Source organism: Anastrepha obliqua, chromosome 2, assembly GCF_027943255.1.
Source record: "Anastrepha obliqua isolate idAnaObli1 chromosome 2, idAnaObli1_1.0, whole genome shotgun sequence".
Lineage (NCBI taxonomy): Eukaryota > Metazoa > Arthropoda > Insecta > Diptera > Tephritidae > Anastrepha > Anastrepha obliqua.
This window is the reverse complement of record NC_072893.1, coordinates 112404063-112417697: the sequence shown is the minus strand read 5'-3', so window position 1 is coordinate 112417697 and position 13635 is coordinate 112404063. Positions and strand designations below refer to the sequence as shown.

The window sequence follows — 13635 nt, the reverse complement described above, 5'->3', positions numbered from 1 at the left end:
TGAACAAATATTCGAAAAATTGTAAGAGGTGGAAATGATGTTAGATAAAGTTCATTTTTTGTAGACTATTACAACATCAGGTATAGTTTGAAAAGAAAAACGTCTACCGCTCTATCAAAGCCCCTACAGCCCCTGAAAAGAAGTGGAAAATGTCATTTTTTGTATAAATTTACGTAATTGCGGGTGGTTAGTTTCTCTATTTTAATTTTTGTATAAGTCTTCTTGAGTATATAAGTAGAATAAAATATTCCCCTCTTAGCGCGCCCACTGACCACACTATCTTAAAGAAGTTTTGTATAGCTCTTGGCCTGCCCTTTTTGGACGACTCAGAACTCACCGCGTGAAGGTTACTGTACGACGAGTTCCACCCACTCCCTTCCCAACCAACCAACCAAAGATGAAAAATTATTTATTCGGGAGTGGCAAAGTCTGCTTTAGTGTCAAATTGAGGCATAACTGTACGAGAAGTGAGTGCTGCTCTTATAAACCCATCACGTCTCTCGTTCCCATACACTTTTGAGGACGCTTGAGTTACTAGTTTTACGCAACTCTCCACAGCTTGCGTATGGCATGGAATATTTGTTAAATCTATGGTTAATTTAGGTTTTTCTTTATCAGAAATTAATTGCAAGATATCTTCAGAAGATGCCTCATAGGTAATTCATTAAAATGGAGGAGACAGATAGCCCATTGTACTGGTCTTTTTAAACGCGTTTCAATGAATTTTATTGCACCATTCTTCCACCCAGTATTTGTTCGTACGTACCATCACATCCAATCACTACAACATTAGATTTATTTATACCATTTTCTTCAAAATAATTTACAATGCTGTATGCTGTGTCCTTTCCACTTTTTGAAGTAGGTACTAAATGACAAAGGTACTTTGAGCCTGGTTCTGCTATTTCTGAAATGTGCTCTTCTTTTTTTATAGATTGATAACGTTTGTTTCCTTTTTCAACTAAAACTAAAGTGTCATCCATCCTGCCATCAAAATACACACACATCGGATCGTTTAATTGCTCTATTGCATTCCCCGATTCGATAAGTTTTAGTCTACATTTTTCTTTTTCTCTTCTCATTTTGCTTCGATCAACAACAAAAGAAGTATCTTTGTCCGTTATAAGACCAACGTCTTTAAATGCACTAGACACAATAGCTGCTGCTGCTCTATCAGATACTCCAAAACGATCACTTGTTAAGGCCGTTGCTGGAAGTGATAAGCGCATCTGTGCATTTTTTGAACTTGCTGACTGAGAGGAAATAGAGCGTGGGGTCTGAAAATCGGGATCATTCTTATCATTGTCAACTTCAGGAGTTATCTCTGTTTCAGAATCAATACTACTACAAGAAGGTCCAGGTAAGTTGGTCTGACTTAAGTGACGAGCTTTTCTCTGCAATTTTAATGTAAGCTTTTGAGTTTCTTTGGTATCTACTGTCCCAATCTTTCCTTGTCCGAGATATCTTTGAGCATATAGAAATTTGATTTCTAATGGCGGTATCTTTTTATCTTTAGGGCATGTGCAGTTGATAGTTACCGGCCTGGGACAAATACACTTGTCAAAGCTTCTTTGACAAAAGCAATTGAGTGTCATCTCGCACTTGCAGGACGAAATGTCAAATAATGTACTTGAAGATTGTTCAATAAAATCATTGTACTTCTTTTGTTTCTCAGGTGTGTCTTTGTCCCTTGAATAAGATTTACGAAGAGTGTAGTATCAATCATGTAGATGTTTAATCTTTTGTACAACTCTTGTGTGGGAAACTATTGGAATCGAAGCCTTGGAATAAAGGGACTCAGTCTGATGAGCTACAGTATCTGCTACAACTGTGAAGCTTAACTTCTGACCAGAACTGGCAGCAGAAGATTCTACTGACATTTTGTACCTCACTTCTTGCCAACATTGTATAATGTCGGTATTGGTGGGAAGGACCGATGACAGCAGTGGTTTAGGTGCACCAAAAAATGGGCAGTGTATGTCCTTACGAGTAAGAGACATGAATAAAATGTTTCAAGAGATTTAATGTTAAGTAATTGTGTAAACTATGTAATTCAAAAGAACATCGAATAGAATTTTTTTTGACCAAACTGCGCTGTTCGACAAGAGTGAAAGCAGAACTGGTAATGACCAGAGAGTACTAGCTCTTCCGTGCAATACGTTTATCGGTATGCCAGAATCGAAAGCAGAATGAAAAGAAAGACGATGGAATACAAGTAACCAAGTGGAAGACGATCTAAAGCACAGACGTGTTGTAGTAGCCGTAAGCCGCTTTCACGCAAGCCTCATTTGGCATAGGCTTCCTTAGTAGATTTGGTGTAAAATTGGTAAAAGTTAATCGCTCAGAACCACAGAAATGGATAGATTAGTAAATTAAAAATCTACTACTCAATGCTGAAAGTGCTATGTATAAAAAGGGAGCTCGATCTTTAATCATTTACCACTTCTACAAGTTTTCGTAAATCAGCTAGATTTGGGATAAAATTTGTAAAGTTTAAATGCAATGCGCGAACGGAAGATATTAACCGATTTGAAATTTCTTTTTTTTCCTAAATTTGTATTGATATGTAGCAACTTTCCCCTGCTATTACGATATGATTTGAAAAAATTTACGTATTTCACTCCGGTCTACTGTATAGTAAGTCTGGATTTTGTGCTGACTAACCAATAAAGTTGTCGAAGTTTTCCTTTTATTTGTTTGATCTTTTGCGTTGTGTGGTGATTCCGAATTTAAATGAATTTATTTTAAATGGAACTGCAATAGTTGGTTCTGTCATTAAGTATGGGGAAAATGTGTACCTATAGATTTAATATAATTTACATATTCAAGTAATATCTGCGAGTGGTCAGAAAAAAGTTCATAACACGACTGAATTGTCAATTGTCTACGGCTTCTGTTTTTGGTTGTGTTATATTATACAATCTGACACAATATATTTGCGTGAATCTCCCACTTTCAACAGGATGAGATTGAAAAGAAACTCAACTAAACGGTACCTCTTCGTTTTACACAGGCGACGCTCCACCTGATTGAGCTTCGGTGACTTGAGAACCATCACTGAAGAGAATCACAAGTCAATATTGAGTGCTTGAGCCATCACCTGAGCGCAACTTATTCTGTGAGGTGCACCCAACCTCTAATTAAAAACAAAAAAAACATGTTTCAGCTGATCGAAAAATTTATAGAAATCTTCTTCAGGAAATCTACTATAAGTAGGTCAGCAACCACAAAATATGGAGAGTTACAAGAAATCATATGGCGTATATAAATAGATAAATAAATAATACAAGATTACACCCAGCGAAATGTGTCTTGTGAAGATCGTCGAACTTAAGATGTAACTCGTATTTTTAATGCATCCGTTATATTGGCGCTGGGGTCCAATTATTTTGAATCATATTTCTGTTTCGATTTGCCACAGATTTGGATATTTACTTACCCACTCGGTAGCACTGTTGACCACTAAGATGAGGCAGAAGTATAGTGAAAGAACCTCAGGTGAAATCCACTACCTATCATTGAAGCCATTTCTGAAATTAGTTGAGGGGCGTGCCGACTTTCCACTCATTTCTCTCTGGTATTTTTGTGGAAAGTTTGTTGGCTAGCCACAAAAGAATGTACACGGCAGTCTACTCTAACGTCGTAAATTTTCAGCAATTTCATGTACAAATTTTGAGAGCCCAATCTTGAGGTTCCAGCTCAATTGCTTTGGGGCCAGTCTGAAGTTTCCCACACTCGACATGGACAAAAAAAGCAATAAACAAATATTCAGAGTGCATGTTATTCTTTACTTTATAAAAAGTGGAAAAAAATGTTTTTAGAATAATAAATGAAAAAGTTGATTCAAAATTCAACTTTTTTTCTGTTTTCTGGGGCTTCGTATCAGGCTGCAAAAAAAGTGGTAGAAATAATTGCTGATTGTAACGGTACCTATTTATATGTAAGCCTGTGTTCCACTGCCCGCCTCAAATTCGTTCCACGTTATTGTATGATAAAAAACTTCGGCATCTTTTGACTACTGCGTTTACTATAAAAACCCCTTACTGTGAAAGCTTCTTCAGACAGTCCTAAATCGTGTGTTAGAAATTGTGTTAACAAAATGTTGAAGAAATTTGTTTGCTTCTTTGTGCTGATTAGTGGTAAAGTGTCGATTTAAACAATCATTGAGAAATTGGTTGAAATTATAAATAATTTCCATTTACAGTAATCGCACTCATCAGCGAATGGCCAAGCGCCCATGGAAATGCTGTATATCCAATAGGGTATCCTGAATATTTCTCAGGAAATTCGTTCGACTCTGATAAAGATTCTTTAAAAGCTGCTGGAGATTCATTAGACCCCGCCGTAGATTCATTAGACTCTGCTGCAGATTCATTATACCTCGATGGAGCTTCATTAGACGCTGCTGAATATTCATTAGACTCTGCTGAAAATGCATTAGACTTTGCTGGAGATCCATTGGACGCTGCAAAAGACATATTAAATTCTGGTGAAGATACAACAACCGCTGCTGGAGTCTCATTAGACCCTGCTGGAGACCCATTAGACTCTGCTGAAGATTCATTAGACTCTATCGAATATTCATTAGACGCTGCTGGAGATTCATTAGACTCTGCTGACGATGCTGTAGACTCTGCTGGAGATTCATTAGACTCTGCTGACGATGCTGTAGACTCTGCTGGAAATACATTAGACTCTGCTGGAGATCCATTGGACGCTGCAAAAGATTCATTAAACCGTGCTGGAGACCCATTAAACTCTGCCGAAGATTCATTAGACGCTGCTGGATACTCATTAGACCCTGTTAGAGATACATTATACCCTACCGAAGATTCATTAGAAGCTGCTGGAGATTCATTAGACCCTGATGGAGCTTCATTAGACTTTGATGGAGATTTATTAGACTCAGCTGAAGATTCATTAGACTGTGCAAGAGATTGTTCAGATTCTGATGAAGATTCATTAGATTCTGAAGAATATCCATTAGATTCTGCTGAAGATTCATTAGATCCCGATGAGGATTCATTAGACCCTGATGGAGCTTCTTTAGACTTTGATGGAGATTTATTAGAATCTGCTGAAGATTCATTAGCCTGTGCAAGAGATTGTTCAGATTCTGATGAAGATTCATTAGATTCTGAAGAATATCCATTAGACTCTGCTGAAGATTCATTAGATCCCGATGAGGATTCATTAGACCCTGATAGAGCTTCTTTAGACTTTGATGGAGATTTATTAGAATCAGCTGAGGATTCATTAGCCTGTGCAAGAGATTGTTCAGATTCTGATGAAGATTCATTAGATTCTGAAGAATATCCATTAGACTCTGCTGAAGATTCATTAGATCCCGATGAAGATTCATTAGACCCTGATGGAGCTTCATTAGATTTCGATGGAGATTTATTAGACTCCACTGAAGGTGCAGTAGACTCTGCCGGACATCCATTAGACTCTGATGGAGATTTATTAAACTCTGCTAGAAACTCATTACACTCTGCTAGAGATTCATTGGAGTCTGCTGGAGATGTATTCGACTCTGATGGAGATTTATTAGACTCTGCTAGAAATTCATTACACTTTGCTAAAGATCCATTAGACTCTACTGGACATCCATTAGACTCTGATAGAGATTTATTATACTCCGCTAGAAATTCATTACACTTTGCTACAGATTCATTAGACTCTGCTAGAAATTCATTACACTTTGCTAGAGATTCATTATACTCTGCTGGAGATTCATTAGACTCTGCTGAAGATTCATTAGATTCCGATGAAGATTCATTAGGCCCTGATGAAGGCTCAATAGATTTTGATGGAGATTTATTAAACTCAGCTGAAGATGCAGTGGACTCTGCTGGACATCCATTAGGCTCTGATGGAGATTTATTAGACTCGGCTAGAAATTCATTACACTTAGCTAGAGATTCATTAGACTATGCAGGAGCTTCATTTGGCGCTGATGCAGATTTATTAGACTCTGCTACAGATTCATTAGACTCTGCTAGAGATTCATTAGACTCTCCTGGAGATTCATTAGAATCTGATAGATATTTATTAGACCCTGCTAGAAATCCATTCTACTTTGCTACAGATTCATTAGACTCTGCTGAAGATTCATTATACTCTGTTAAAAATTCTTTACGCTATGCTAGAAATTCATTAGACTCTTATTCAGATTCATGTGACTCTGATTCAGATTCATGTGACTCTGATTCAGATTCATGTGGCTCTGATTCAGATTCATTTGCCTCTGATTCGGGTTCAATAGATTCTTCCGAATCACTCTCTCTTGATGGCAGATATGAAATGAATTAAAACTTAGAGAAGACAATTGTAAATCAAAATATTGACTTTAAATATAAATATAATATTCTTACCAGAGTAATTCTATGACTATTTTTTATTCGTGTGCATCGAGCAACGAAGTGAGTAACTAGCTCACGTGGAAACTGTTTTGGATATAGAGTAGAATGGGGTAAGATAGGTCATTTTTTTTGGAGAGCTCTTGCTACGGTGTTTTTGCATTGATTTGGAAAAATAAGCAAGATTTTGAAAGGTTATTTATCTGCTAACATTTTGGTTATACTGACTTATGTTTGGCTAAATATTTTGGAAGCTGCATTCAATAAGACAAAGGTACTTTTTTCGATATTTTCAAAATCGGGGGGCACGATAGGTCACTATATGTGAGGGGAAAAGAACAATGTACATGGCTTGGAAATTAACGTTTTAACTTTTATTTATAGAGTATGAACACTGCACACACTTAGGAATTTTTCTTCTCTTCTTTGGTAAATTTTTGGCGTTTTTGTATGAGCTTCTGCCTCTTTGCAGCCTCTCTTTCTTTTTTTCTTTCGGCGGAAAATTGTTTGTTTTGCTTCCGCGTCCGATTTCTTCTGAGCTCCAGCTGCTTGCTCAGCGCGTAATGACTCTAGCATCACTGCATCTGTGAGAAGTGCAGCTTTACGTCGCTTCCGGCCTCGATTTGATGGTTTGCGCAGTGGAGCTTTAGGAAACGACCGAAAATCCTCAATTGGAATTAATAGGTCGGGATTCGATCGATCTGGCTCTTGATCGGCATTCGATAAAACAGGCTCTTCAGGGGCATTCGATGGACCAGTCTCTTGATGAGCAATCGATGGACCAGCCTCTTGATCTGGTTCGTCCTCGTACGGACGATCAGTTACGAATGCTGGCGTGAAATCATCTTCCGAAAAAATGTCGCGAGTAAATAACCAAATGCCAGTTGATCTGAATCCAGCGATGATATTCATGCTGGAAGCACCTTTCAACAAGGGTTCAGCTACCAGTTCAGCTATTCGGTCGATGGTAATAGGGATGCCGGAATGATTTAACATCCACGCCTTGCAGGAATGGTCAAAATAAGTTTTGAGCGGCCCATATACTCCTCTATCGAGAGGCTGCAAACGATGGCTGGTGTGCGGAGGTAGAGTTATTACTTCAATATTATTATTCTTACAAAAGTCTAATCCAGCAATTCTATTGATGACGAGCACTTTCCTATCACGCGAGCACGTAATGTTTCGAACGGAATTTTAAATTGTTTAGAGGCTGATCGAACACTAGCGCCATCTCGGACTGCCGCGATTGCGTTTTTTATGTCCTCTTCACTTCGTTTCGGCGTTTTTCGCACATAATTACGCACCATTTTCCTGCAAAAACAATTAAAATTTATTTTATTCAATTAAAAGTAGTGACCTATAATGCCCCCAGACGGCTGACCTATAGTGCCCCCAAGCACATGTTTTATGTTAGTGTCGATGAATTTTAAAAACAAAAGTATCAAAAAACTAACACATTATTCGTGTTCAGCATTATTTTCTACGTAAAATAAAACTCACCTGACAAATATTTACATACATTAAATGCACTGCACCGTAGAATAAAAAAATGCTACGTCGGAGAAAAGCTCACAAAAAACTAAACGACGCCAGAACTAGGATAACTAATCAATGGTGACGGCCGAAATGACAGTCGCGAACGTTGTTCCCCACCACGTATTCAATTCACATAAGACGAGTAACCTCTGCAAAAACAGTGCGACGAAAACCCCACCTACCTATTGTGCCCCCATACCTATCTTACCCCACTTACACTCTTTTGGGGTGTTTGGCCGAGCTCCTCCTCGTATTTGTGGTGTGCGTCTGGATGTTGTTCCACAAATGGAGGGACCTGCAGTTTCAAGCCGACTCCGAACGGCAGATATTTTTTATGAGGAACTATTTAATGGCAGAAATACACTCCGAGGTTTGCCATTGCCTGCCGAGGAACGACCGCTATTAAAAAAAACGTATTCTTAATTTTGGTGTTTCACCGAGTTTCGAACCTAGGTTCTCTCTGAATTGCGAATGGTAGTCACGTACCAACCCATTCGGCTACGGCGGCCGCCGTTTGGTTAAAAAGAAATGCATTTGCTAAAAATATTTTTGAACTGAAATAAGTACTTGCATTTTACCCATTAAATGTTTAAGTTTCAACGAAAAAGTAAAGAGAATAGTAAAAACCCACGGCGAGTTATAATAGAATAACCAGATACGAGAGTGACGAGTCGGTTCCGCAAACCGATTAAAATTACTTTTTTACAACCAAGGACAAAGGAATTGTTATAATTTTATCGAAATGAAAGGAGTGTTTAAAAATATCTATACTTATTGCTACTACAAGCGAGACATAATTCGTCCTCCCGTCGTGCAATGTTTAAGATGCTTGCAGGATGCACACAAGCACGGTATTGAAATTTGAAAAGGTCGAACCAAGAAGCACCGATGGAATAGCACTGATAGTCAAGGAGGAAAGTAGAGAAGTGATAGAGAAGGGGATAAAATAGAATAGAGACAGTTTCTTTGGCAAATCTGAAGATATCTGAAAGGGAACGAAATTCGCTCATTCTCATGACATCGGAGACCAAAATTCGACTAGGGCACTCACCGAGAAATGGCTCAGTGTGATAGTGAATAGGTACAAGCTTATTCCGTCTTGAATGAAAAGAATTATGCTTCCTCATACATTGTTGAACAATCTTCGAGATTAGCTTTGCGTTCTCCAGGGCCTTTAGTGCAGCCTGACTGACACTAAAGACTCTAATCTGTATCCCGCTCCCTCCACGTTCAATTATCCATTCATTATCGAGCATTGTAACTGGATGTGGTATTGCTGGGGTTTACATAAGTTAGGCTAGACTGACATAGGTTTAGACACGTGGACTTCATTACGGTCATTCCTTGATTCAATGAACTTAATATTTCTCCACTACTAAGAGTGCAATTTTCTAATATTTCACGCTGCCCAAATGAGTTTTACTGAGTGTCAAGAATTGACTTGTTTTCACCATGTAAAATCCTTTCGAGAAAGAATTATCTGAACTTGAGTTTGCATGAGGCGATCAGCATGCGTGGCCTCGAATCCATGTAGAACTTTTCGCATGTATTAAAAATGCTGATAACAAAGAGGAGAGTAGAACCTTTACCTGAGTTGGGTAGGATCCTAGGAAAACTTAGGTGTAACAGAGAAAGATTCGGGAGACATTCTCAAACAAATAATAATTGCAACAGCAACAGGCGCCAATGAATTCCTCTTTCCACAGCTATAAATTAATTGACTAAGAAGAAATGATACTACAAAAATTAGCCCGCTAAGTGGTGATGATTTTTTAGGTAAAAGATATTCAAAGAAATAAATCATTCCATTATAGTGGCGCCAATTTTATTTATACTCCAATTTTCTTCATGTGCTAAATACGCAGCTATGGTTTTTGCCAAACCCAGCGTACAGCACAACCGGATAGCCTGGTTTGCTTCGCCTTCTCACATTAGCTCTCTCTCAAACTTATGTTCGGAAGCTATCCAGAGGATACTTGGGCGAAGACCGGAAGTTGTGAGCTTCTTGGACGATATGCAGAAGAATCGTCCTTGCCACTCTCAAGGGAATTGCAATCAGAGACTTTCCCGCGTGGACTTCTACATATGCAACCATCCTCTTCAACATTAATCAATCCTTTCGAAGAATTTTCGATTTCCATTTAACCACAATATTTATTATGTGTATATGCCACATATATAAGACAAGCTGAGTGGCGGAAAGAAATAAATAATATAATTACACTTTGCCTAGAAGATATTATTATTAATCCCATTCTATTGTAATAGGTGTTATGAATGCGCGAATTGGGAAACAACACCAACAACTCCAAGACTTGGTAGGGGTCAGTACATGGTTCGAAATAAGAAACTCAAAGGATCAGATAGAGAATGGTAGAGGTAAGATTTTCCTTGATTTTTGTAAAGATTTCGGATTAATTGTTTTAAATGGTAGAACAAAAGGGGATCTGGAAGGAAATTTCACTTTCATCAGTTAAGTGGGAGAATCGGCAATAAATTACTGTATGGTCAAAAAAGATGTATTACAACGATTAATTTTAGACTTTGAAGTTCATTTTAAAAGTTTGTAGGACCATTTGCCAATTAAATTGAAGTTGGGTGGAAGAGCCTGCAAATTGTCAAAATGTTGCTTATTGCCAAAGCTGAATTGGAATATCCAGAAAATGGAAAAGTATCAAGAAAACTTAAATAAGAATATGGGAATTATAAGTAGAGTAAAAGATATTAATCAAGATCTCCAAGAAGCAATAGAACAGTCGTCGATAAGGTACAAAAGGAAATCAAAAAGGTTAGGCAAGAATGAGTGGTTTAACAAAGAATGTGAAGAAGCAAGAATCTCGTAATTTCAAAGTTTAAGTACCCTTAAAGAAAGCTATAGGGTGGGCCATGTAAAATTAGCTTTTTGAATCGGCTATAAAAAAAAAACTGATCAATATTTTTTCTAACTTTTTTTTTTATTTTAAAGGTTGAACATTTTCATTTATTAATAAAAAATAATATCGTTCAAATGACTGCCACGACTGGCTTTACAGTAGGCCATTCAATCAACCCAATTTTTAAGCACATTTTCGATTGTTTGGGCTCCAATTTCATGAATGGCAACTTCGATTTCGTGTTTTAAAGCATCAATCGTCTCTGGATGGTTCGCATAGAATTTTTCCTTAACGGCTCCCCACAAAAAATAGTCCAATGGGCTTAAATCACAGCTCCGAGGCGGCCAATTTATATCGGAATTCAAAAACAGTAGCCAAAAGTTCGAGTGTAACTTTGGCAGTGCGACAAGTTGCACCGTCCTGTTGAAACCAAATGCCGTCCATGTCATCCTCTTCAATTTTTGGAAACAACTCGTTGAGCATGTCACGGTAACGCTCGCCATTTACTGTAACCGCGGCTCCTCGCTCATTTTCGAAAAAAAAAAATGGCCCTATGATGCCGCCAGACAACAAACCGCACCAAACAGTGACTCGTTGTGGATGCATTTGCTTCTCTACAGTAACGTGTGGATTTTCTGAGCCCCAAGTCCGACAATTTAGCTTATTAACGTAGCCACCGATGTGAAAATCAGAAAAGAAGAAGAATACTCACCAAGTTGTCAATAGGTTTTCAATATTTCCCAATTTTGTTCAAGCGTATAGCGTCCCATTTCGTAAATGTCAAACCTTTAAGTAAATTATGAACACATTTGACATGTCATTTGTGTTACCATTCTCAAAAAAAAATAGATGGTTCAAAAAGGAAACACTATATGGCCCACCCTGTACTTTCATTACGGCTATGGCAAATGGTTACACAAATCTTTACGAAAAATGCAAAGTAGGCGAGGCTTTTAGAACCAGCGTAGTTTTTACTATCTTCAAAAAAGGGGATCCTGCCCTGGTAGGAAACTACAGAGAAATTTCATTTATGAACTGCATTGCTAAAGTTATGATGGGCATTATTAACGTAAGAATAACCTCTTGGACTGAAAGGAGCAGTATCTTAAACGAGTATCAAGCCGGCTTCAGGAAGAATTACTCCACAGTCGACAATATATTCAATTTAGCCGCTATTGTCCATTAAAAATTAGAAGAAAAGAATAAAATTTACACGTGTTTTGGCGACTACAGCGATACAAAGGCAGTTGTATGGAATGGCTCAGAAATTTCAGATACATTCAGATACAAAACAAACTCAGGTGTCAAACAGGGATGCTTATTGTCGCCAATACTATTTGCTCTTTACATAAACGACTTACATGAAAGCTTAGAAGGAGGATTAAACATAGAATTGTTCTAAAAAATTTACACTTTTCTACTCCGGTAGATGAAATCAAAATGGAACTAGAAATGTTAGGTTTTCAAGTTAGGAATGTTACCAATATAAGAAGCAAATTTACAAATGTGACCTTGTGTATGCATTTCGTTGACCTTGAGCCGAACAACAACAATAAGAGCATTTTTCAGTCGAAATACTTAGGCAACGCTGTTGTCAAGGTTGACCCTCCCAAAAAGGTAACTGACATTGTACAGTGCCATCGATGTCAAGAGTTTGGACACACCAAATCTTACTGCACAAAATCATTCAGATGCGTAAAATGCGGGCTAGATCACCCAACTACTGAATGTACTAAAAGTAAAGACACACCGGCCAGATGTTTTAATTGTCTACAGAATCATCCAGCGAACTACAAGGGGTGCAGAGTATACCAAAGTCTTGTCAAAAAGCCCAGTATGCCAAATACAAGACAAAACAAACCCACTTTCTCTTACTCTGCTAAACATTTTCCAAAACATAGTAAAATCTCACAAACTGAAAACATATTTGCCACTCCAAACGTATCCTATGCCGAATGTGTGCAAGGTAATCAAGGCCATGAAAATGTTATGCAAAAAATAGAAAACTTGTTATCCAAGCAACTCGAAATTACACAAAGTTTGTTCAACATGATGTCCATCTTGCTAGAGAAATTATGCAAATAAACCTGCGAATAGCTATTTGGAACGCCAATGGTCTTAGCAACCACACCGAGGAAGTAAAGAACTTCCTAGTTCTAAACAAAGTTGATGTAATACTAATTTCCGAAACACATTTTACGTGTAAATCATATTTCAAAATTATTGGTTATGACCTTATTTGCTCTAACCATCCTGACAACAAAGCCCACGGGGGTTCTGCTATTTTGATTAGATCAAACATTAAGTACGAAGGCTTGGAGGAAATCAGAGAACAAAACCTGCAAGCAGCCGGGATTAGAGTAAAATGTGACGCATATGATTTATCAATATACTCGGTGTACTTTCCCCCGCGGTTTACCATAAAAGCTGACCAATACGTCGATATTTTTAAACGTTTTGGATCGAAATTTGTTGTAGGTGGCGATTTTAATGCAAAACATCCTTGGTGAGGCTCTAGGCTCATAAACCCAAAAGGAAGAGAGCTGCAGAAATGCATTTCGCAAAAAAATTACTCCATTTTATCGACAGGCACACCGACATATTGGCCTAGCGACCCAAGAAAAATTCCAGATCTTCTTGATTTTGCAGTATATTTTGGTATCCCTAGTCACAAATTAAGCATAGAGCATAGTAATGATCTTAGCTCCGACCACTCACCTTTAATAGTAACTTTTGATGATAATGTCCACCATACGTCCAAAAAGTACAAGGTCCTAAACACAAAAACTGACCTCAAATCCTTTCAAAACTGGATCGAAAATCATTTTAACTTAAATGTGCCGATATATACAGGCACCGATATA

The 13635-nt window shown here is 37.9% G+C and overlaps 1 protein-coding gene across 1 annotated transcript; it reads left to right on the top strand.

Annotated features, from left to right (window-relative positions):
* The first annotated feature begins 4073 nt into the window (after positions 1-4073).
* Positions 4074-6376, top strand: LOC129239462 (serine-aspartate repeat-containing protein F-like). Its single transcript, XM_054874964.1, has 2 exons — positions 4074-4139; positions 4205-6376. The coding sequence occupies exons 1-2, from the start codon at positions 4100-4102 to the stop codon at positions 6313-6315; spliced, it is 2151 nt and encodes a 716-aa protein (XP_054730939.1). The 5' UTR covers positions 4074-4099; the 3' UTR covers positions 6316-6376.
* The last annotated feature ends 7259 nt before the right edge of the window (positions 6377-13635 follow it).

What these genes read in the sequence shown, in the direction of transcription:
- LOC129239462 (XM_054874964.1), top strand. Translation starts at nt 4,100, where the DNA reads ATGTTGAAGAAATTTGTTTGCTTCTTTGTGCTGATTAGTG. An exon ending in CTTCTTTGTGCTGATTAGTG is followed by an intron (nt 4,140 to 4,204) that starts GTAAAGTGTCGA and finishes TTCCATTTACAG; the next exon opens with TAATCGCACTCATCAGCGAA.